Source organism: Leuresthes tenuis, unplaced genomic scaffold (genome assembly GCF_036924035.1).
Source record: "Leuresthes tenuis unplaced genomic scaffold, fLeuTen1.0.hap1 SCAF_21, whole genome shotgun sequence".
NCBI lineage: Eukaryota > Metazoa > Chordata > Actinopteri > Atheriniformes > Atherinopsidae > Leuresthes > Leuresthes tenuis.
In genome coordinates this window covers 16,142,044-16,168,021 of record NW_027325375.1, presented here as the reverse complement: position 1 = coordinate 16,168,021, position 25,978 = coordinate 16,142,044, and the positions used below count along the sequence as shown (strand labels likewise).

At 40.7% G+C, this 25,978-nt stretch overlaps 1 protein-coding gene across 1 annotated transcript; it reads right to left on the bottom strand.

The window, feature by feature from the left end:
* Nucleotides 1-828: 828 nt before the first annotated feature.
* Nucleotides 829-25,978, bottom strand: smg6 (SMG6 nonsense mediated mRNA decay factor). Its single transcript, XM_072375542.1, has 19 exons — nucleotides 25,864-25,978; nucleotides 20,095-22,474; nucleotides 19,734-19,926; nucleotides 18,181-18,291; nucleotides 17,871-17,977; nucleotides 17,474-17,552; nucleotides 9,415-9,525; nucleotides 8,308-8,523; nucleotides 8,102-8,163; nucleotides 7,171-7,316; nucleotides 6,708-6,821; nucleotides 6,289-6,460; nucleotides 5,687-5,906; nucleotides 5,319-5,495; nucleotides 4,992-5,168; nucleotides 4,487-4,631; nucleotides 4,053-4,315; nucleotides 3,816-3,897; nucleotides 829-3,067 (listed from the first exon to the last, which is right to left on the bottom strand). The coding sequence occupies exons 1-19, from the start codon at nucleotides 25,952-25,954 to the stop codon at nucleotides 2,937-2,939; spliced, it is 4,977 nt and encodes a 1,658-aa protein (XP_072231643.1). The 5' UTR covers nucleotides 25,955-25,978; the 3' UTR covers nucleotides 829-2,936.

The following is a 25,978-nucleotide window of genomic DNA, read 5'->3' as shown; positions in this document are numbered from 1 at the left end:
ACATGCCGCTATAATCTCCACTGGGAAAATAAGCGGTGAATTCAATGTGCATGGCAGCAGAGAGGTTAAAGATGGACATTCCACAACAGGCTGCAGGCTCAGAAACCAATCAGCTACCAGAGGATGGCTAACAGAGCTTTGATTGGTTGCCTGGTATCCCTGTTGTCATGATGATGGGAGTCAGGGCCTGCCTGTGTGGTCTGTATCCAGGCACAGTATACTGAAGCAAATGATACTGATAGATGGGCTGCAGAACTTTCGGTCTCTGACGCAAACACACACATATGCATAAGTATACTGTAAATGCATGCTATCCCCACCCACATATCTCTAGAATATGACTATGGATATTAGCATTTACACATTCAGTTAGAGCCTCTCCTCAATAGAAAAGTCAGTTATATCGTGCTGAAGAAAATAAGTCAACCTGCGAGCAGTGATCATATGCTGTTGGTACCTGGAGCTGGTTTATGGAATTATATGAGCCTTCGTCACTGCAAATTTGAAATGTTTTCATAAAATAAAGTTATTTCTGTCGATGCACCAGAATGTTCTCTGTATAGAAGTGATGTATACATAAATAAGTAGTTACACAGCACAGCACTCCATGAGTGCATCCCTCATATCTGTCACTTTCAACTACCACATGAGGGCATACATGTAAAGGTTTTGGTGTGCCAAGGATTTAGATTGTGCAACATGAATATCGTGGCCTGCTGTTTCATGTAATAATCAATGGCCTTATTTACAATTATTGTGTCAACGGCGCTAAATTAGTCAACATTCAGTGACTGATCTTGCCCCTCTGCCAGCGATTCTGAAATAGTTCATAAAATGGAAAGTTTTCAATAAAGTTGTATACACATGCTGCTCCGTGTGGATTCCAGCGTGAGGCACGTCACTTCTCGTCATAAGTTGCTGGCAGATCTGAATAAAATGGAAGTGTTGCTGATGTCATGAGTGACAGGTCAAATATCAGAGTGTTCTTGCACTCGCAAGCTTCATTTCAACACCAGTGAAGCGAAAACAAGAGTTTGGAAACATTTTTAATGATGATGACGTGAAAAGCCGATTATGTCACAATGTTTGCTCCAGCGCTAAAGCTGCGACAGAGCCACTAAGCACAACATAAAGCAATGATTGCGCCTTTCTTAATGATTCACACAAGAGCTGCTGACAGAAGTCTGGCTGAGGAGGTGCAGGATAACAATGTCTGAAATCACACACAAATTAATAGTTATTAAGAATTGATGAATAGCTGCAAAAAACCAGGAGACAACAATTTTCAAAACATCTAGATCGTCCCAAATGGGCTACGAGACATATTCTGATCTAATGCCCCAGACAATAAACTGCAAGCAAAAGCACAATTGCATCCGTGTTCAGTTTTTGTACACCACATGATTTGCTGTTGTGGCTTGAAGTTGATGGAAATTTTACAACACATAAGATACCATATGCATTTCTGCTTTAACATGTGAGGAAACACGAAGTGACAGTCTGAAGAGTAAAACAAGTATTAAAGAATAAAGGAAATACACAAAGAGGTAAGCTGTTGTTCTAAAACTGAACAAAAACACCAAAACTGAACAAGAGCACAAAAACAGTGTGTTGAGATGAAGAGAGAGAGAGGGGAAAAAAGAGAAATGATTGCCAATGCTACTTGATAATAGTTTCTGTAAAGTTGTTGCCAATGACAACACAAAACAGTCTTAATATTTTAGCTGTCTAGAGAGCTTAGTCAAACAATGTGCACAGCTCTTGTGTCACAGATTTTTACCCAGTGTTAATCACAGTCCATCAAAGTTAAACCAATGTAGCATAACTTCCTGGAACTGGAAACCTGACAGCCCAAGCAAAAGAATCCGTCTGCTTCGCTGCTCATAGCAAGAAATGAGGACAGTATTTACAAATATAACGGCACCCAGAAAAAGCAAATGAAAAAGCAAATGTGATCATTTATAGTTCATGCTGTTTTTGGACAAACTTTGCAGATGCTTATTATCAAACTCTTAAAAACAAAATTAAAACAGAAAGGAAACTTTTTACACTGGAACTCAAGAACAAGTTAAAACCAGCAAAAATAAATGATCATAAGCGCTTTTGTTGTAGACTTAAAAATGTTTTTTCTTACAACACAAAAGCTTACTCTTTGCAGCAAGCTGGAGGAACAGCCCAATATACCAAATGGGCATTAAGCATTTGTTCATCCTGGGAGAGCAAGGAGTACCAAGACTGCCTGCGGTTCCTTCCTGCTGCTGAATTTGCATGAGAGCTCTCAATTAACCCCGACTGCGGTCAGCCTCTTCAAACTGTCTTGATACACACCTACCAGCTGTGCTTTTCTCTACCTACCATTCTCTTGGCTCTGCTGTAAAGGCAGAAAGGTTAAAGCCTGGGCCCTCAGAGAGGCATCGAAGTGCCATTTACATCATTCATTACTGCTGTCTTTAATCATTTAAATGACCATAGACAGTCTCCCTCTCTAGTTTTAATTCTATCTTATCTGCTTCAAAGGTAATGCTGCTTGCAGGGCGCACACTAAATAGATACAGAGGTTTGAGTTTGAACACAACAGCCTATGGACCAAATTACTCAATTTTACCCCCTTACTCCTTAATGTTCCAAACTTCCTGACACTTAACAAGTCTTCTTGCCTCGATCAGGGGAAGCTCGCTGATCTTAATACATACAAACTTGCGCACACACACACGCACTTCGTCACAAGAGGAGAAAAGCTCATTGACATCATCCCGCACTAATTTGTTTGCATCTCATCAGAAGTGGTTCTTTGTGTTCCTTCAGCATTTCTTCTCCCCAGTTATCACCTCTTTTTCTTCTTCTTCTTCTTCCTCTGCTTTAGTGTGTCTTCTCTACTGGCTGAGTGACAAGCAGGCTTCAGCAGTTGGGTTCCTTTGATTCAGGCTTAGTCTGATTCAGCCCACTTTAGCCCAGCTGAGGAAAGCAGGGATGTCTCTCACAGGAACGTTGCGCGTCAAAGCTTTAACGCGCAAATTGCGGTCATCTGTAAGGAGTACCACTTCTCTCTGGAGCCTAACTGTCCCATCTGTAAACGAAGCAGAGACAGTCAGTGGGTTTTACATGATGAGATTAACTCGATTATTATTATTAGCTATAATTATTAGCTATAATTGGGTTATGCTCCTTATCTGAGCAAGGGTAATTATCCTTTCTTACATGGTGGTGAATGAATCGAATCACTGGCACACACTGCCACAGTAGATAAGTGGCGCTGTACCCATTTCAACTATCGCTAATAGAGCCACTTCTGGTTGACGTCGTCACCACCACCAACAACAAAACTAAGGCATTCGAGAAAGATGGCGAACGAAGAGCAAGATGAAGCTACATCCATCTACATTTGTGATGAGCATGGTTATGGCACAAATGCGATCTCCATCGCGTTGTTTGTTTCTTTCTGATGGCGAAGACAACAACAGTAATATCGTCTCCTTCGACTTCCGGGTGACGATCTACGATAAAAATCTCGAGCATGCACAGAACGCTCAATCCTATCCACTGTCGTCTCCAGGCATGTTAAATGTGCAATCGGATCGAGTTATCCAGGAGTCTTAATTCGAGCGCAAGTAACCCGATCCGATTCAATTTCTTGTCGGATTAAGTTTGTTACATGAGCTGAAAAACTCAATCTTATTGTAATTTAGCCATTAATCCCATCCGATTGCCTGCATGTAACTGCACTGAATTAAGACATAACAATAATACATGCAAAGTGTTTGCAAAAATAAGAAGAGATACAAGTATTGGTCAGGAACAAAGTTGATGATACATACTTCTCTGATGAGGCATGACTTCTTTTGCCTTGTCTTTGCAGTAGTGGAGACAACAGGACAAAATCACATCATCGTTGTTACCCTGAAGAAGAACAAATACAAATAAGAATGATCAATAGCACAAAGACTTGATGTAAGTAGTAACGCTTCACCAGCATATAACAACTGCTCCTCAGACAAAGGAACAGCCTCATGTTAATGTATAATTACTACTACTACTACTACTGAGGCTCCTACCTGTTGTCCAGATGTGTCTTCACTGCGGAAGGCAATAGACTCGAGCCGATTTCCTCGGCTCGTAAGGGCTCTGAGGCATGGTTCCCTGGCTTCAAAGCCTTTCTCTAGGAAAGCCACTGCTAACCGAGCCTTCTCCTGCACTGCTCGCACATGAGACGAACTAACATTATAGCTGCCACGACTGCCAGTGCTGCGCCCTCCGGACCCCACTCCTCCACCCATATTATCCTGGCCTTTAGTCAAGCCATCTAACTCTGTAATCACTGGCAGAGAAACCACAAATCACACATTGAGTACAGTAAGACACCTTTTTTGCAATATCGAGCATTATCATAATTTTTAAAATGCAATACAAATCAGTCCACCACCGTTCAATTTTATTGAAAGTTCTTATTCTTTCAGTTATTTTCTTCTTATCTTTCTATTCATCTTACCAATGAGTGGTACAACTATTATGTAAGTTCCACATTCAAGGAGTTTCTTCAGGCCTCCCAAATGATCAATGAATCCATTGGTGTCTGGGACCAAAAAGAGAGGCCTCACTTCCAGTTCCAACTGGCCAGCAAACTGCAGCACAGCCTGGTAAACATACACAGTCAAAGTGGCATGAAGTTAAACTTTTTTTTAAGGATGGTTTACCGGTACATGTCTGATCTATTGAATTAACCAATACTGTACGATCTTAAGATAGAAGAAAACCATAAATACTCTCGGAATCATCTAAAAAAACACATTTACATATGATGTAAATCTACAAAGTACTCTGGTAAACATCCATCAGCAGCCAAACACCGCATCTAAGATTTTTCGTTCACCCCAAAAGTTTTTCATTATTCCTCTTCTCTTCTCTAAAATGACATAACATACATAGGCATACAAAAACTCTTGTGTTAATTTGAATATACTTATTGCAAGGTTATTCCTATGATGTCTGATTACCTGTATTTTGTCCCTGCGCTTCTGCTGCTGTGCCAGTTTGTTAGCGAGGTCATGGCGACGTGCCTTCAACTGTCTGATGTCATTCTCCTCATTCTCACCGTCTTCCATCGCTTCAAAATCCTCCTCTTCTTCTGATGCAGAAAGAGATGATTCTGCCTCGAGTATGACATCATCAGTCTGCCAGACACACACAGATAAGGATAAGACACACTTTCTGCAATGTGACAGTTACTATGAAAAAAAAAGCCTCGGCCACTATGAGCATTTTACAATACATTTTTTTCTCAAAAAGAGATGAAAAGACCAAAGGAGGCTAAGTGAAGTCACCTCTTTGTCAATTAGAGATTCCGGTCTGCTTCTTGCATCTACTGATTGGTTAGGTGGAGAAGTTGCCACAGAGATGTATTTGCCACCCTTGAAGGCCAGCAGAGGCTCTTCCTGTCCACACAGAGCCTCTAGAAAGTACTTCAGAACAGTCACTCTCTTACAATCTGCTGCTATTGCCTGTGGAAAGAAGATGTGTGTATTTACGCATAAACACAGGCAGCAGGTGTATGTGGGACTTGGCAAAAAGATAACTGTAGAATATTCAGTAATTCCACCTGACCATAAGCATGTACAAGGACACCTGTGTTGCAGTAAAATTAAATAAACTTTAAAAAAAATGAAATAAACCAGACACACTTTCCACTCACCATGTCAGTGTGTCTGTCTGTGTAACACGGCTCCTGTGGCGCAGCCAGCAGTGGTACAAAGCCAGCAAGCAGCTTGTCCTCCTTCAACTGAAGCACTGTCAGCTCCTCGTCTCCCTCAACCTCGTCACTATCAACTTTGTACAGCGGCACTTCCTCATGATCCACTCGTGCAAGCACATTACACAGGTCAGCCAGGCACTGCCAAACATCAGGGCTGCAACTTGATAGAGGAAGAATCCCAGGTGATTGTGAGACATTTTAAGTGCAACTACCTCAAAAGAGAAAGGTTATTAAAATTCTGTGTGAAGTTTTTGGCACTTTCTCATGATTCAAGTGTTTTCAGCAGTAGCAGAAAGCTGAAAAAGCCCCTTCTGTAGAATCTGCTCAGCCCCACACTGCAGACAGTGCAGCTATGTCTACTAGTTGGCTAACATCGCATTTGCAGCCAAACCTATATAAATACGAAGTAGGCAGACTCTGTAGCTGATAATCTAGATTTCACAACATAAACTTATGCCACGTCACGTCGACAGCTTGTTTCCATTGTTACTAAGAGGCAATGAATCAACGAAAAGCTGGTATTGTGGGCTTGAAATACTCACTCTATACTGCATGGTGGTGGGTTCCACTGGTCTGGGTGTCCTAACATCCAGTCAGACCAGACTTTGATGCTTGGAAATAGTTCTCTCAGACCCTGTGGGAAGGCAGAGACTCTGACCCCCACTCCCAGCCCATCCGCTTTACCCTCCTCTTCTTCTCCTTCTGCCATGGATACTGGTTTTGAAAGAAAGGAATAGCAGACATCACTGCATAACACAGCTCCAAAAAAGTGAAGTGGTTTACAGTTAATGTTTTAGGATAAACATTCATTAAACTTTTTTAATTAAAACAAAGTCCAATATACATCAAACTGGCAGGTCAGACAATTACAACTGCGATCTTGCATCTCCAATTAATACAGCTAAAGTTTATCAGGTTGTTATCAGCCAAAGATAAGAAGTGGAGTTTGGCGAAAGCGTACCTGAAGGAGTTTCTTTGAGAAGCTCTGTGCAGTGCTGCACCAGCAGTGCAAACATGCTGAGGCCCAGTGCCGTGCTTTGCTCAAGTAGCACAGATCGAACTTCTCCTTCTTCACCTGATGGAGAAATAGAAATGGTATTTCGGTGATTTAAGCGCAATCACGGCACATGAGCTCATTTTCAACATGTAGTCAGATGTAAAAAATAACCACCACCAACCCTTCAGAGGACAATGAACCTTCTCAAGTTCAAACATTCTGACAAATTCAACTCGACCTCTTTAACTGAGTCACATTTTACAGTGATTTCTGTAGCTAATGAAATCCATGTTAATCTCCTGAATGGAAATCAAATAAGCAGGTTGGCCAGGTCGCACATTTGTATTGCTTTGTGTTAACACAATGAACAAGTTTGAAATTTGAAGATGATGATAATCAGTGTGTGTTCATGTGAGAGCAGCATTACCTCTGCTTTGGGCATTATGAATGGCAAACATGTTGATGGTGATTATCTGCAGCATGTTTGTACTGCCAAGTAGTGAAGGGCCATGTTGGAGCAGCGTTCTGAACTCCTGCAGAACACGGCTCGCCACTTCAGGGAAGGATTCCATACTGTATGGAGAGGAGATGCACTCATTCATAATATATAACTGACAAAAAGGCAAGAAGAAAATACATTTTGAAGATTTTGTCTTCCCCTCAAACACATCAAGTCCATGAAAATAAGAGCTGGAAAACACGACTCATCACTTTAGAGGTCGACCGATACATCGGCCGGCCAATATATCGGGCCGATATTTGCGTTTTTTAAAAATTTTTTTATTACTTTTATCGGCAGATACGTGCGTGCGTTCGCCGATCAATTAGCGCATTAGATTGTTCACATTTCTTAAACTATATATATATATATTTTTGTAACTGTATTGTTAACAAATCTTCTCAGGAAGGTCATTTGCACTACAATGGCCTAGTGTAAAAAACACTCAGGTTCAGATTGTTTCTTTTTTTTTTAATTTCTTTTTTTGTTGTATAACTGTTAACAAATCTTCTCAGGAAGGTCATTTGCACTACAAAGGACTCATGCTGCTACGTAAAGTGCACAAACATTTAGGTGTTAAGATAGTTTATTTCTATTGTTATATATTTAAATGTTCTACATTGTTTGCAACTGTTAATATGTTTCGTTTGTTTTGTTGATAAATGTTTCTTTTTTTGTTTAAATTGAGACGTGTAACTTTTGTTATCATCGTGTCATTTTAATACTGTAAATGGAGGGAGAAAAAACAGTATCGGCTTCAAGAATCGGCAAAAAAACCCCAAACAAATTTCGGTTAAGACTGATCAGTATTGGCATCGGCTTTAAAAAACCCGTATCGGTTGATCACTACGACACTCACCCCACTTTAGTGAAGAGCTTTCCATGTGCATGCAGGAAACTCAGTATGAATCTCTTGTTTAGCTGTAGAGAAAAAACAAAACGAAGGTTGAAAGAGAAAAATAACATTACTGATCTTTGTGCTGCCTTTCAACTAAACTATATATCCACCAATACAGAGCAAGAAGGCATGCCCTCGGCAAAAGAGAAATGATGTAATGTTCTTACATCCGAAGCGCTCAGACTGCCCAGCTCTCCATCCTGTTCAGAGTCTCTGCTGGACTCACTGCCTCCTCTTTGTGAGGAGATGGTTGCTGCTTGTCCACTGGAACGAATCCAAATCTCCACACGCACTCCTTCTTCCCCTCTTCCTCTCCCTCTTACTGCTGGACCCCGGGAGCCTCCTTCATGCTCCTGTTTTCTTCTTCGCTCAAGCTGCTCTGCCTATGAAAGCAAAGTCTGTAAGCAACAAGCAGCTGTTGTGCCGTAAAAATGGATGCAATCAACCACTTATTGTAAACTACCTGAACAGTTTCCAAATTTAAGTAATTCATTAAGTAAATTATTAGTGTAGATTTTTACATCAATACATAGCAGTGGTGAGTTAGCCTTGTAATATTAATACAATAACACGTAAAACTCTATTGCAAAGCCAGTTGTGTTAAAACATTTTTATTTTATTATTTTAAAAAAAAAAAAAAAAAAAAAAAAAAATCATACTATTTCTGTTTCTTCTATGTTATCCTAAATGGGCTACATACAGGATTCAGCCATTTTGCCATACACGGTTTAGAGTGATGGCAGCCAAAAGTTGGTCCTCCTTTTTGTGACTCTGCATGTGACTCTCTCCAACAGGATGTTAACAGTCCAACAGTCTGAAGTAGACCTGGAAACAGTCACTGGGCAGCTGCAGCCCATGGATGAGCCTAAACTATCTAAGCTCCTGTCTTGCTATAAGGATAAATAAGCCCACACCCTCTTAGCTGCTGCTCGTCTCCTTTTCAGTAAAAGCAATGTCAGGACTTTCCTTGTACAGCTTGACAGATACATGCTGCATCCAACTCGGCAACTGGAAATAGCAGCTACTTCCTGGATATCTTTTCGGTTGCCGTAGTACTGACTTTAGATGTGAATTTTGAATGTACATCGTTCTCTTCTACTCTGAGCACTTCCCCTGCGGCAACCGCAGCAATTACCACAGTGAAAGCCCTATAATATTCCGGTTTTAAAACATTCCACGTTTGCTTCCCTTTTAGAGCTGTGCATTTACGCTAAAACCATTTATGCTATTATTGTTAATGATATTTTAGACAGATGACAAATATTGTGTCTTACCTTACGCTTTGCTTCTTCAAACAGACTCATCAGACTTTCCTTTGCTGTCAGAATGGGGTTAGAAGCTGCCAAACTCCGCATGTAATAATACACAGCATCTAACTTCCGCTTCTGTAAGTGAAACAGACGGGACAAGAATAAGGGAAGGAGGTTTTGCACACTATGGTGGGTGTAAACAAATGTTTAATCATAACACGGACATATTTATCGGTTGCGTCGTGCTTTAATGAAAAAAATTTGTCACGCATAAAAAACAGACAGACCAAACCCCACAGTCCTTTTTCAGGGCAGACATTTTGAATCATCAAAGTAAGTAAATCAAAAGTACAGCCGAAATGATGAACTTTTTTGATGCCTTAGTTCCCTTTTGAGTCTCATTAAATCCCATTGAACAAGTATGCACAACAGCCATCCCATCCTCAGAGTGTACAGTCATCCTGAGTAGCTACACCATAACCCTCTGCTGTGGAGGGGTATCTGCTCCTCTGTTCTTTGCAAACTGCAACTTGGTGTGTGTTTTTGAGGCTTAGAGTCGGTGAATACTCTGAGGCCTGATTTCCTACATCTCGATAATGTTATTCTGATTTTCCTTTTTCTAGTTTTCCTTGCGCCTTGTTGTTTTTTTTTTCTTTTCAAAGTTTTCTGTACTTTTGATTTTGGCAAACCAACTTACTTTGAAATAAAAATTGGAAATAATACCTCATTTAACCCCGAGGCACATCATATTTTTTTCCCACCATCTATCATTATAAGTAGAGTTATTCCGATCTGAACAGTATCGGAAATGTCACCGATACAGCCGAAAATGCTGTCATCGGTATCGGTGAGTACTGGAGTCCAGGCGCCGATCCGATACCACGTAATTTATTAAAATAGGAAGCTATTTACTGATTAGCTCCGTTAGCTCTGACACAGTTCTTCTTTGCCGCTCTTAAAACAGTTCCGCTGTGCTGCCATCTGCAGCCTGCTTTTTTAAAGAGCCGAAGAAGAATCGATCACCATGTTAGATAATGAGCTAGCACTATCATGTCCTGTGGCGATTCTTTGGGGTGACACGGACCACCCCTGAAAGCTCATTGGCCAACCCTGTGGACACCCCAAATCTGATAGGTAGTTGGTCAAGTTTGTCAACACAAGAAACAAGAGAAATGCTGTTGATCAATGATGACAGCCGATGAGCTGAATTAGGGTCAGTTTTACATTTCTCACTAAAGCAGTAACGGTCATATTGAGGCTATGATAGCTGATTTCTGCTCAGCGGGCGTTTGGCCAATTGCCATGCATGCTGCATCTGCGTGCTGCTGCTGGCCCAGTGAATCAGGAGGATAGTTACAGACAGCGTCACCTACCGCTGGATAAAAACAGATAAAATCAGTCAATGGAAAATTTTATGTTGCACAAAGTAGCAGCTAAATTTAAAGTGAAATTTTATAAACCGTGTTGGGCCGTGTCGAGTATTTCAACCGCCACCACAGAAAATCTCCCTCTTTTTCATTGCCCAGTATTGGCAGGTATGAGTTAAGCATTTAACAAGCATTAAGCTTTTTTTTTTTTTTTTTTTTTAAATTGTTATTTGGATACCGCCATTAAATATGAAACATTTCTGGACAGAGGGTGTTTTTGCAGATGTGCGTGTTCAATATAGCTATTGTTATATTTTTGACCAACCAGTGTGTGAAATATAGTGTGACAGTCACACTTGTGTTCTAGAACACAAGAACAAACTGTGATTTATTTATTTGCTCTGTGATTTAAGTTTTTTTCTCTTGGAGATAAAGGACTTTTTGTTTCTATCAATTAGCTCATCTTCACAGTTCACATATTTTTAGACAATTAAATAGGCAGAGACAGCTTTTACCTCAAAAAAAAACAAAACAGTTAGAGCCAGCCCCAGCTACTACCAGCAGTGAGGCCCAGACAAGCCAGCAGTCTAGGTTCAACAATATTAGTGATGAAGAACAGTCAGCTCCCTCTGCACTGGATGGTAAGTCATGCTTGGATAATTTGAATTTACCATGTAGGCTCACATTTTAGTTGTTTGTCACTCCAGTTATACAATTACAACCGTCTTAAACATCATTACACATATAGTTAACACAGTTGACAGAAGTTAAGACAGAAGAACATGAATTAATGTGCATAATACATAAATACACAAACATACTGTGTGTTGGCTGTGTATATGGAATTAAACTTTGCTATGCCATGGCAACCCCACACTATCTTCGTGTCAAAATGTCCTTGATACCCCACTGATCATGTCAGCGGTGTGGCAATATTACACGCTGGATGCTCCCACCAGCAGGACTGCAACATGCAACATGTACCAGGAAAATGTTTGAGTGGTGGCACGAGTGTTGCTAATTTCAACTCTAGCAACTTAATAAAACACCTGAAGATGCATCGTGTTAAAGAGCATGACTAATTTATTAAATCAAAGGGGAAAAGGAAAGACGAGAATGTCCCATGTCTTTGCTAAGTTTAATGTCACACAGGGTGGACAGAGAGTCAACATCTACCCCTCAAAGTGGGGTGCTGCACGCCAACGAGTTCCGAGGGTCACATACTGGCAAATGAATTGCCGAAGCAATTGAGGGGATGCTAGTTCAGTCGAAAATCCACAAGTTCAACATTCATGTTGTTTTGCACGACAACGCTAGCAACATGAAGAAAGCCATGGACGAGATGAATGTACCAAGTTTGGGATGCTTCACCCCCACTCTCCAGCTGGGGGTGCATGAAGGGCTACTGTCACAGAGAAGTGTGAGTAATGCACTGGCGAATGGTAGGAAGATAGTCGCGCATTTCAAACACTCGCCACTGGCTACTACACGCCTAGAGGATCTTCAAAAAGATCTCCAAATGCCCACCAAACGTCTGCACCAAGACGTAGCAAAGAGGTGGAACAGTACCTACTATATGGTCGAGAGTTTACTGGAGCAGAAGCTGTCAATTTCAGCATATGGAGCTGACAAAAACCTGCCAGTGACCCTTACAGCTAACCAGTGGGCTTTACTGGAGAAAATAATCACTGTTCTGACACCATTTGAAGAACTGACCAGACAGAGGAGCTCCTCCACCTCATCTGCAGCTTAAGCCATCCCTTCGGTCACAGTGTTGAAACGCCTGCTTGCTCGGGAGAACATGGGTATAAAAAACATGAAAAAAAAAAAACCTTCCTGAGGCTATCCAGAAAAGATTCAAGACCATTGAGAATGAGCCCTTGTATGCAGTTGCCCCTCTTTTAGACCCACAATTCAAAGACAGGGATGTTGTCACATATTTTAATAAATGTCTATATTATAAACAATTTTTTAAAATGGTGTTTTGGATAGCTACATATTGGATTATTACGGGTGCCAATGCCAAAGGCAAGGCAAACATATCACTATTGCTCATACTTATTATTCTCCCGCTTCCACCCTGTATTTCGGCGCGCTACTCCTCCCGCAGCGATGGTCCGATCAGAATAAAAAACACATCGTTGCGTGCGCGCTAACCAGGAGAAGTGTGCTTGTATTTTTCTCTCTCATTACTCGAAAGGAATTCCGGAAAATTGGGAAAAAACGGGAAAATTGTCAATGGGAAAATGCATTGAGAAGGCCTTAACGAGGCCTCCTAACTCAGCCATACGGCATCACAGACATCATTCAAAGTTTGTATGTGACAGGAAAGACTCAACTTTAACTGTGGTAAAGGGCTCGTTGATAGCTTATACAGCTTTTACAAAACGGCAGTTTACGTTTTAGGTAGCCAGAGGAGCTCCTCTCATGCCGCCTACACCCTAACATCCACTCTAAAATTCTTAAAAAAAAAAACAAATTTTCAAACAAAATATCTCACGTCCAAAATATCTGCCTGATCTGGACAGATTTTACACCAAAACGTAGGTATTTAAGTCCTCTTTCACTCAATGCTACTCTCATTGAGCTCGGCCTCACAGATTTCTCACAAATCACCTCTGAGCGCAGAGAGGGAACATTCCATCCCATTATAAAACGGCCGAGCCATGAAATCAGTCTGAAAACTCATTTTAAAACTGCCATAAAAAAGGAGCCACACACAGGAGAAGAATAAAAATTACACCGCTGGCTTCCCCCATCCATTCTGGCGCTCATGGTCAAAGAATTATTCGGACACGACTTCTACTTTTCAAACAGCGACCGTTTGTTCCAGACTTGTGCTTCAAAAACCCCATGATTTTAAGGGGACAAAGTGAGGTGCAGATTTGACAGTTGGCAGGCACAGCTGTTGCCCATAGCAACTAATGATGACCACACTCAAGATGGCTGCCCTGTTCTAGTACAGCTGATGAGGCCAGAGCCAAGATGGCTGATGAGGGCAGAGTCAACATGGCTGGCCTGTTGTAACAGCTTTATGCCAGCCTGTTTTATGTGTGCTCCTAATACAATATAACATGACAGCCTCTGTCTCTCAGCGGGCAGCAGCAGGGCAGCCAACATGGTTAAACTGTTATAACAGGTTCATGCCAGCTGCTCAGGAGACAAATGCTCGCGATAGCGCACACTCACTCACATGTTCCCATTATTCTGAACACATGAGCCGGGCCATATGTGTGATAACAGGTTCATGACAGCCGCTGACGAGACAAATGCTCGCAATAGCGCACACTCACTCCCATGTTCCCATTATTCTGAACACATCAGCCGGGCCATATGTGTGATAACAGGTTCATGCCAGCCACTGACGAGACAAATGCGCGTGACAGCGCGCACTCACTCCCATGTTCCCAATATTCTCAACACATCAACTGAAAGTTCCATCATGTGTCACAACAGTCGGCGCGCTACTCCTCTCACAGTTTTCACAGAACCCATACACATCATCTCTCAAAACGTGTGTCTGGGTCTGTAGAGGTGTGCTTGTATTTTTTTCTCTCATTACTAAAATGGTTTTTGAGAAAATGACCTGAGAAACAGCACAGTCCCTCTCCATTAGAAATACAGGCAAATCCACAGAAACCACTCAGCCTCCACACTAATATCAGGCCCAAAACTCTCTAACATCAACAATTTCTCTAAAACCTGGATAATTTCTAGCTCAAAATGGAGCTATTTATGTCTTCTTACAATCTTTGTGGTTTAACTTATTCTTTTTCTCTCAAATCACTTCAGATTCAGGGAGAAATCACACATTTCCATTATAAACAAGCCCTCCTTCTCTCCTTGAAGCTGATAGTGAAGGCTGTATTCAAACAGCTATAAAACCTGTATTATACATAGGACCTTGATATAAATTACATAACTGTCTTCAGCAGACCTTTCTCTCTTGAAAAGTTAATTTTTTTTTTTTTTTACTGTCACTTATAAATCCATTCAAACAGCTGTTTGTTCTCAGGAAACCACTCACACCACCACATTAATTACATGCTCAAACCTCTCTAATATCCACAATTTCTCTTAAACCTGGATAAATTCTAGCTCAAATTGGAGCTTTATATCTTCATTTAATCTTTTTGCTGTAACTTATGCTTTTCTGTCAAATCACCTCAGATTCAGAGATAAATCACACATTTCCATTATAAACAGGCTCGCTATTTCTCCTTTAAGCTGATAGTGAGGGCTATATTCAAACTGCTATAAAACCTGTATTTTAAACAGGACCTTGATAGAAATGTTCTACTGTCTTCAGCAGACCTTTCTCCTATTAAAAAGTTTTTAAAAATGTTTTTACTGTGACCTATAAATCCATTGAAACAGCTGTTTGTTCTAAGGAAACCACTCACACCTCCACATTAATCACACGCCCAAACCTCTCTAATATCCACAATTTCTCTTAAACCAGGATAAATTCAAACTCAAAATGAAACTATTTATGTCTTCTTTCCCTCTTTGTACTTTAACATATGCTTCTCCCTCAAATCACCTCAGATTCAGAGCAAAATCACACATTTCCATTATAAACAGGCCCTCCTCTCCTTTAAACTGAATTTTTTTTTTTTACTGTCAGTTAAAAATCCATTCAAACAGCTGTTTGTTCTCAGGGGGCGCAAGCTGTCCTCCCCTGTGTCTCTCTGGCTTAAACAGGCCTTCTCTGTGCTTTCCCTCACTCATGCTGTCTAAAACAGACAGGTTTCACCATAACAAACCAGTATCTCATATTTCAGACTTTATTATGATCATATTATGCTTGACGTGCAACTAGCAGCTCTCTCAGCACAGCGCAGCCTCTCTTTCTCGACGGGCAGCAGCTCGGCGCCCATCAATTTCTTCAGAAATTTTCTAGTTATTTGATTACTATTGCATTAATATGTTACTGTGGAGACGTAAATAATATTGATGAGACAGGAGACGAGTCGAGTCGAGTCCATTTACTCTCCACAAATGATATATCTCAGAACAAACGTAAGAAACTCTCCTTGTTGCTAGGCAACATGTAAACTATATAGAATCCGGAACCGGCATATCCCATAAGTCCTTGCTCTTAAAGGTACAAGCCCTCTAGTGAATGTCTCTCCTAAATTCCTTATTGTGGGTCACTACATTACCATTAAAAGCTGCTATGGAAGAGGTTGTTTATTTGCTTATTTTACACATTAAGACATTTAATATTTTTTATTTGTTGTTTCAGATACTTCACAGGTGCAGACAGTATCAAGCATGCCAAGGATGCTCTGACCCGAGGGGTGGAGAGGATGGAGGCATTACTGAGCAGGAGGACCACACTTGAGGGAGCAGAGGCAGTACCAGGCAACCCCCAAAAAGCCCCATGTATGGAAGCACAGCCATACAGCAGCAGCAGAAAGAGCAGCTTGAAAGGTCTGTTTGAGGAAATCATGCATGATGAGGAACGTGCACAAGCACACAGGTTCAAATATAGAAATATTTGACAGAACAAACGGTCCGACGATCAGACAGCCCATTCCAGTACTGGGGAGTCAACCAAATTCGGTTTCCCACCCTGGCTGCCACTGCTACAAAGTTTCTCTGTGCTCCTTGTACCAGTTATGACAGTGACATTGACATATGACATTGTTGATGCAAGAAGGAACAGGCTAGGAGGAGAGAGAGCAGAAATGCTCATCTTCTTGAAGAAGAATCTGCCTTTTCTCTTGAAATTATGAGCAATACTAAATTGCTCAAACGCAACTGTAATGTGTAGCCTACTTGTTAAAGTATTTCTTGTTTACCATGTAGCTGCTGCTCTTTTGGTTTTTATTTTTTTGAATGTTTACTTTATAGGTTGGTGTTGCACTTTAAGTTTTTATGAAAGAATGTATTTATTCAAGTTCCTGTTGGACTACTTTTTTATACTGTTCTATTCAAATGCCTTTTATATTCTACAATATTGTGGCTGCACTTTTGTTTTATTTTCTTCAATATTGTGGCTGCACAATTGTTTTATTTTTTTTTTTAAAACAAGCATTCCTAGATTTATTATTTAAGTTGCTGTTGCACTACTGTTTTTTTTATATGAATCTATTTAAATGACTTTTTCATTTAAAGATATTGTGGCTGCAGTTTATTTATTTTTAAAAAAAATATGCATTCCTAGATTTATTTAGTTATGTTGCTGTTACACTACTGTTTTTTATACTGTTCTATTTAAAAATAAATGGCTAAAGGGTTTAACCTGAGCCAGGCCTTACCACAGTAATTATAACAACAATAATTATATCACAGTCATGCAGAGTATGGTATTTTTTTTTGTAGCATACTAGTATCGGTCCTCAGTATTGGCCGATACCCACAGCACAAGCATCGGAATCGGGGGGGAAAAAATTGGTATCAGTACATCTTTACTTATAAGCTTATGGCTGCAGGCATGAATGACCGTCTGCATCCTTAATATGTTCACCGCAATCTAACTGGCAGTTCTTATTTAATGTGTGAACTCTCACACGAGTTACACACAGCCACCATAAGTAACAAAATGTCCACCGTTTAGACGCGAACATTATGTGAAAACTTTGTATCGAAGAGACTGAATCTCATAAGCAGTTCTCATACATTTCTACAACTATTGATATACACTATTTCAAGTTAACACACAGATTTGATGTTTTTGGAGCATCAATAAATGTATACGTGTCGCTTACTGTATAAATTGCCAACAGGGCCAGCTGGTTATAAGGTCGCCCATTTTTGGGTGCAATCTGCTGGGCTTTCAGGTACCAGCTAAAAAAGAAAATGAAGACATGAAATTATGACAAAGCAAAGGAAAAGATAAAAGAAAACAACTCTGGAAGCACATATTAAAGACGACAGTATCTGAAGATGCAAGAGTCTTAAATTAAGATACCTACACGAGTTGTTAGGCATTCGACTTTTGTGTCCTAATTAGTTCCCTTAAACAAAATAAACTGGCATAAAATTGTTACATAAAATACAGGACTGACATCTTACTCGTGGAACAAAGAGTTATCATTGTAAGTTCATACAATTTCAATAAAAATCTACTTGCTTGAAATGGGTAAATGCTAATTTACAGCTTACCTGCGAGCTTTGCCGTAGTTGGCAGAGTCACTAGCTTGTTCCCGGTACCGTGCTATATCCCCCTGACAAATCATACAGCGCTGAGCACTTATAAGTGCATACTTAACCTGAAAAATGCCAAAGCTCAAGTCAATTGTCTTTATACAAACTAACACACAGACACAATCAAACTGAGTTAAACATTGTATAAATGATCTGACTGCAAATGTATTATTTGTTCCTAGTTTAAATTTCTTCATGCAGTGCAGTTCGACAGTACAACTTTGATCAGAGGTTGAATCTAGGCACAAACAAAAAATAAAAGCAGTACTGTTTTGCGCAGTGGACGAGCCCTGATAGCCATGCCATCCATGTAATCTTCTAACTTAAATTGGTACGCTGTCTGAAGCTTCTGGAGCAGTGAATCAAAGAAAAGGGCTCCCTGCGAGAGAAAGGCCATGAAAAAAAACAACACATTTATTTGCATAGTCATCCTCAGTCTGTGCATGGACACAAACTGTATTCTTTCAAAATCCTATGACACAGACAAAACTTATGTATTACAATGTATACAATACAATACAATGCATTACAGTCTGTTACCATTCAAGTTATGAAACCATTTTGGATACAAAAAGTTCCTTGATATCAGCAAAATGTAAATACTCTATATCATTCGACAAAGTACAATCATAAGAAGTTTTAGTTCAGCAAATTATCAAGAAAACTGCAATTGTATACCTCACAAAGGCCAAAGAGAGCTGACATTAAAGTCCTGACATTTAAAGTATCTGAAAACAGGACTTGAAACTAGGGCTGGGTACCAAAGTTCGGTTCTTTAAAGGCACCAACCGAAATGCTTCGGTAGTACCGAGTATCAAAACATACCTCGTCTGTCGGTACCAAGTTTCGGTACCCAGAGATTAATCACATTATCCAAGAACTGATCATGCTTCCCTCAATTGGCCATATAAACGTTACACTTTGCAGCATACAGGAAAATGTGGTTACGCTCACTGATGGGGTTTATGTGTATCTGTGTTGGGCGTGTGTCGCCGAACCAGTTAAACAATGCCACCTAAAGCGGTCTAAAGCGTGGCTCCATTTCACCAAGATTGATGCCAATAGTGCGCGAGGCAATATATGCCAAAAAGTCATCGCTGCTAAGGCCAGCAACACGACTAATTTAATGAATTAATTGGCCTTCCATAAAATCAATTTAAGAGCAGAATGTCGCTCCGTGTTTGACTGCAAGAAGGTTGGACCGCAACCATCCTCTTCTCAGCATTCAAGTCAGCCTGTGGAAGCTATAGAGCTCGAGCGGCCTAATTCAAAATCTCCACAACTGGACTCCGCTTCATCTAAGAGTACCGAGGACGGCGCAGTGTGTGGGATTTTAACAGGTAAATTAACGTTCAGCGAAAGTCGGCAGTAATCTCAATGTTGCTGCAACTTAATATGTGCAGAAAGCAGACATGCTGATTTTTCTGAAGAAAAACTGCTCAGTGAAAAGTATCCTCAGTATGTAGGATAGTTTTAAACACCAATCTGTCACCTGTTTGCAACTGTTTTGCACTGGAAATTATTTGTTAATTTTTTCTGCAAGAAAACTGCTTGGATTGGAAAAATAGACGACTTTATTAATCCTTTTGGGAGGTTCCCTCCGGGAAATTTAAATACTGAGCTGAAAAATAAAACTGAAGATTTGTACTGTTGTACAAATGTAATTTTTTTTAGAATTGATATTATAAAATTAGTATTGAAAAAAGTATTGTTCAGGAACCGGTATGGAAATGAAGGTATTGGTATCGGTATTTAAAAATTTTGATTGATACCCAGCCCTATTTGAAACTACATTGTTCTTCAGGTCAGTGCAAAATTTACCTCATCTAGAAGCGTGAGCAGCATGTTTCTTATGTGAGGGGTGTTATCACAGCCAGGGTCTTTGAGGAGCTGCCGGAAGCGCTCGATGACCTGGTAAAACACATTCTTCCACAAAGCCTGATCCACATTCTGAGAGTCTGAGAACTCGATGTCTGTCAGGATGACCTGCTCATATAGTCCAAAAAGGTCCGCTCTGGAAAACAGGAGGACACAGTGGGATGATGTTTTTTTTAAATGTTTACAATGTTTAATGAATCAGTCTGAAAAGGTTGAAAACGAAATGGGTAAAACAGAGGAGGGGAAAAAATAAAGCACACACAGAAATATGCCACCGACATTTCCCATTCGCCTTAACTCTCACCTGAGCTGGGCCATACGATCCAGTCCATCACCACTCATTTTATCCCTGGACAGCAGGTTGCTGAGCTGAAGCTCATGTGCATCTGCCACCCTCAACAGCCTCCCCATCTCCCCTCTGGTTTGTTGCTCTGCCTCTTCAAATGTCAAACCACCTCCTACTCCAGGCTGGGAATAACTTGCTCCCCTGCAACTTCCAAGAAACTGACCTACACCAGGGCTTGGGTATATACCATTTGGGTGAGCCATTTGGTAGGGCCCCATGTTGTACAGATATGGATAGCGTTGACTGGTGGTGGTGCTGGGAAGGTTACTGGTTGGAATGGGGTAACAATAGGGATTGTCAGAGTTCTGGAATTTGTAGTAGGCCATCGCAACAGCCTGCTGGGACTGAAAATGCTCTCCCTGTGGGACTGGAGGACTGCCTGCTACCTCGTCGTCTGTGTCCAGAAAGTGAAGCTGTCCATATCCTGTCCCAGTCTGAAGATAAACGGGCTGTTTGAGAGATGAATGCTGTGAGGGTTGAGTGCCAGTAAGAGCAGGTTTCTGATCTGGGTTATTTGGATCCCAGAGTCGTCTCACTCCTCCTCCTCTGCCTCCTCTACTCCTGCCAGCTGCTCCGCCCCTAGTCCCACCAGAAAGAAGCCTTTGCCCTAACTCTGGTGAATTTGAGATGTCTGTGCGGGCTGGAAGCACCAGGATACCCCCACCTCTGCTGCGAGGACCTATGCCTTGCTTGTGATGCTGTGCATCCCCACTATGTGATCGAGTACTTGATTGTTTTTCTAAAGAGACCCTGAGGACTCCAGAACCTCCACCTTTGTTTGACATTAGTTTCCTCCTCTCTTCTTGTCTCTCTGTACTTATTTCCTCATCCCCACCTCTTCTCTTCCTCCGTCTATCTTCTGCTCTGTCACTCATTTCACTTCCCTCCAATGATTCTGATGATGAATCCCCATTACTTGTCCAGCTTTGTAAATGGCGCCTGCACTCTTCGCTGTTTTTCACCCCTTCTTTCTTATTATGCTGACGGTGCAGCCATGTCCACTTTGTGCTCTCAACATCCACTCCACGTCCAGGACCATCTTGGCTAGTCACACTGCTAGCTGAGCTGCTGCTGTAAGTTCTATTTCGTGAGTGCCGAATATCAGATTTGGAATAGCGTTTTGAGGTTGACATAGTGGCATTTGCATTGGATCTGTGGTGATTGCCTCGTTCTGCAGCCTTGTCTAAATTTCTTGCTGCCCTCGCATCTTTCTCAGAATCTCTGGAATTGGTGTTGTTTTTACCTCCTTTTTTGTTTTCTCTCCGATTTTCTTTTCTTTTGTTTTGGTGCAACTCTCCTATCTTATCTGTTTTTTTCCCATCCGCAGTTCTCTTGTCTTTTTCCTTCTCAGTCTTTCCTCCACTACCTTCTTTTCTGGAATCTGAATTCTTGTCTTTTTCCACTCCTCTTCTCCGACAGTTTCCCTTCTCTCTATTCTTTTCTGCCTTTTCTTCCTTTTCTTCCTCATCATTGGTTTCTGTACCCTGACCTCTTCTTTCTTTATCAGTCATTTCCCATCCCCTCCAGCTTAACTCTCCAACAGCTTTACCTGCACACGCTGCTTTACCCTTCTGTTTTATGCTGAGTTTTTCAACTTTGTTTGTCACTTTCTTCACAGAAATATCAATGGGTAATGGAGGTTTTTCCAAATCTTGGTCCCCTTCCATTCTGTTTACCTCATTGCATTCAGTTAATTTTACTATTTCTGGCACTTTTTTTATTTTCTCTTTTGCTCTTTGCTTCTGTATGGGCTTTTTTTCATCCACTTCCTTTGCCCCTGTATTAAACTGGGATTCTGGCTCAGGGTTTTGCTCATGCCTCCTAGAGGAAGGCTTTTCTTGTTCTTTTCCAACTCCACAGTCCTTTCCGTGGATATTCCTCCGGCTTCCAGGTTGATAAAATTCTCTGTCAGGTTTGCGGACTTTCTTTGTAGGCTTCGTGGCTCCAGCAGCTTCTTGATATTCTCGGTCATTTTCAACAAGTCCTTTTTCATCACTTGCATCTGTTTTAACCTGTGACTGGCTGCCCTCTCTAGAGTTCTGGATATTGTTGCCGTCACCTCTCATTCTGTCTTCATCCCTTTTTTTGATACCAGACCCACCATCTGTGCACCCTTGTCGCTCTAAAACAATGTCAGTGACTCGGTTTGTCTCACTCTGTAATGACTGATCACACTTGTGTGTATCAGCAGCCTGGGAATTGTTTTGGCTGATTTCTCCTTCCCCGCTGTCCCTTTGACGTCGTCCCTGTCCAGGTGCTGGATGGTAACGCTGTAGATCAGGACGTTTTACTTCACGCTTCTTGGACTGTTTGTGTAAGAGATGGTCTTGATGTCCCTCTGTAGAAAGGAAAAAAAAAATAAGATACAGAGAATGATGACTCTGCAAACTCACTTGTGAATAGTGATAACCCGAAAAGCATTCAGTGCTGCTGTTGATTTTTCACTTAAAACTATTTTTTTGGTAACATTTAGCAATGTAATTTGCTCAAGGTCAACTTTTTTCTGTCCATATCAAACATTATTGCTGATGCACATAATACACTTTTTAGAGGTGCCACAAATTCTCTGGACTGGAGTCACGCTGAAAAAGATCAATTTTATAGCTCCAGAGCCAAATGGGAAAAACCATTAATGTTTTTAACAACATCATGATCTTGTTTGTAATCTTGCTGCGGTTTCTTCTCAAGAAAAGTAGCTACAATAACCCACAAGTTCAACAACGGTAAGGTAGAAAATAAAATTTCTACAGTTGATAAAGCATTCATTAAAAGCATAAATAAAGTATTTTTCTATTCTATTTTATTCAACTAAATTAATACAGTAATAAAAGAAAAAAAGAGTCCCTTGAACACAGATGTATTTTCAAACTGTATTTTCAGAAAAGTTTAATTTTCTAACTGCAACAGAAAATGTTTAATTTGGTAATTCTGTCCAACTTTGATTGCACCTACCAGTACTAAGCAAATGATTTTCAGTGTTAACTCTTTAATACTAACAAGCTAATCTAGTATCTAGCAACCCCCTCAAAACAAATCTGGGCATAATTACTTTTTTTGTTTTGCATTACAGCACCTTTACTTTACAATTTAAAATAATTTGGGTACTAAAGATACCAATTGCTGCAGTTTTGCAACAAGAATCCATCCATTCTTGATAAAGACAAGATTACAGCTGCTCAGCAGTTAATGGCTGTCGTTGTTTAATTTTCCTCCTCATGCTGCACAAGATATTTTTCCAATAAGAAAAGAAGAAGAAAAATCTGGACAACAAGTAAGTCCTTCATTAACACAAACACTGTCTCGACAAAGCCATGGACTTTTAAGTCAAGCAAAATGAGGTCTGGCATTGTTCTGCTGAAATAACCAGGAACCACCCTAAAAACCACCATAAAAGTCACCATGATGTTTGCATATGTGTCAACTGTACCATCACACGTGCAAACCATCTATGCCACGGACAGTGACGCATCCAAATATCATCACAGATGCAGACTTTTGCACCTTTTGTTTGCCCTTTTTTTTTTTTTTTTTTTTTTTACATATGGGTTGTGTTTATAGGCTAAAAAAGACATCTTGTTAACCCGCCACTGTTTCTCCTCGCACATTAAAGATAGAGGAGGAACAGCCCGGCATCAGTGTATGCTTATACAGATCAAGCTAGCATTGCAAAATCAGTTGGGTGATGACAGCAATGTTAGTTAGAGTGGCAGATTCCACGATGCCAGCTTTAAGTGTGTGAACACCTACAAGCTAGCACTGTCTTGCCTCTATTGTTCACTCCCTTGCCATCTCTGAGTCATGTCAGCAGCAGATCAACTCAACATCATGTTCTACCTCTGTACTTTCACACATGATATGATGCGCAACGAGTGTCCATCAGTCCCAGCTTGAAATGGCATATGAAAAAGCCTGCTGATAATATCCTGGGTGTCCTTTCTCGTCTTTGACACATGGAACCATACTTCTTTCTCCCCTCCCCCTAAAAGCAGCTGAAATGTGGACTCATCTGACCACAAAAGAAGTCCACTGTTTTACTGTCCCACAAAGATGAGTTTGTGCCAAGCAAACAGAGATGCATTCCTACGTTTGGCAGCTGCAATGAACCCTGAATACTGAAAAACTGTTATACTCAAACTCATATATATTAGATGATCAATAATTCAAAGTCGTGAATCATGACCCAAATCCTTGCATAGAGACTAAATCTTAGGTGTATGCTCCTTTTATACCCAATCCTGACAACCACATCTATCTGCAATAAATATGCCAATTGTCGGTTTTTTCAGAACAGTTATAAGTGTTACTTATATGTTCTATCAAACATTTACATCGGTCTCTGCCTTGTATCAACTTTGTTTAATCCTGTGAAGGTGTCACGTTTGTTTATATATTTGAACAATAATGGAGTTTGTCAGTGAAGATGCTAATACTATTTTTTTTTATTTTAGCTAAAAAAATAATAAATTAAAAGAAACTAGCCGTAAAATTAGGACCCGTGCTGGTTCAGTTCAAATGACAGCCATACCAACCGTTATCTAGTTTCCTAAGGGTGGCAACACCCATTCCGACATCCCGCCAGTCCAACATCCCGCTATTCCGACATCCCGCTATTCCGACATCCCACCAGACCGACATCCCGCTATTCCGACATGCAAACGTCCCACCATTCCGATGAGGCTTTCCGTATTAGGAAATGTGCGGTATCAACAGGCGAGTCCCTTCTTTCTGATCATGCATTTTACATGTTTTAACAAATGTTTACAGATAAGCTAATTAAAAACAAAGTCTCGGTAGCTGGAGGAGAAGAAGCAGACCCTGGTGGTTTGCAATCACACACTTCAATGCCACTTGTTTCAACTTCCGAAAATTTAATCCAGGGGGAAAAAAAAGCCTTACATAGATGGACCAAAACGGCTCCTTAATACGCACAAAAATCCAAAAGAAACGAAAGTTATCTTTAAAAAAGCAACTAAACAGCATAAAGTGATCAAAATTGGTGTTTTACGCATGCCTCTGTGCGTCTGGCACATGCGTTTTCGGGTTTTCCCACGTTGGTTTATGGATGAAAGCTATATATTCAGCTCCCCTTACATATAAAATCAATCTCTACAAGACATTTACTCCCAGGTGTGACCAGTTCGGTCCTTAAGACATCAACAGGCTGTATAAAGCCTTGCGCAACGGCTGTGAGTTTGTGCCAAATGCCAAATAAATAGGCTATTAAAATTAACTGTCGGAAAGGCGGTATTTATAAAAAATAAAAACATGCCGTCATTCCTATCGGATAGAAACTTAAGTGTTGCCATTCCGACAATTGGAGGCCCATGTCAAACTGGCAGCATGTAACCGTTCCCTACCTACCTTCCGTTGACTTAACGTCAGAGAACACACAGTCAATATTGTGAGATATCTATACTATATAGCATACATATAAGAAACATTAGCGATAACATTTAAACCTGGATTGCCTAAAATGTGACTATGCTCACACACAAAGTATCTGGCAGGGGTTTTAGTTTGAAAGGGGGGCGTTTAAACAGACCGCGCGGGACTGGAGAATAGACAGCCAGAAAGCTAGCAAGCTAGCTAACAACAACATTAGCTTGTTACAAACTTCCTCCCCAGGCCACTTTTAGCCAACTTGGTAAGCTACTTACTTCTTTATTTGAAATGATCGACTTTTCCCCGAATGTTTTTCTTCCAAATATCTGACTCACTTCCCCTCACCTTTCAGACAGTCGGTAAAGTTGACTGAATTCGAAGCTTCAGCTCGCAGTTCCGCAGCTGAGATTCGCACTCTATCCAGTTCGTTCGCCATCTTTCCTCTCACACGAAAACAACA

Coding starts and splice junctions, on each gene's coding strand:
- smg6 (XM_072375542.1), bottom strand. CDS start 25,954: ATGGCGAACGAACTGGATAGAGTGCGAATCTCAGCTGCGGAACTGCGA. Junction 8,164..8,307: donor GCAGTCTGAGCGCTTCGGAT/GTAAGAACATTA, acceptor TTTTCTCTACAG/CTAAACAAGAGATTCATACT. Junction 4,632..4,991: donor AGCGCAGGGACAAAATACAG/GTAATCAGACAT, acceptor TATGTTTACCAG/GCTGTGCTGCAGTTTGCTGG.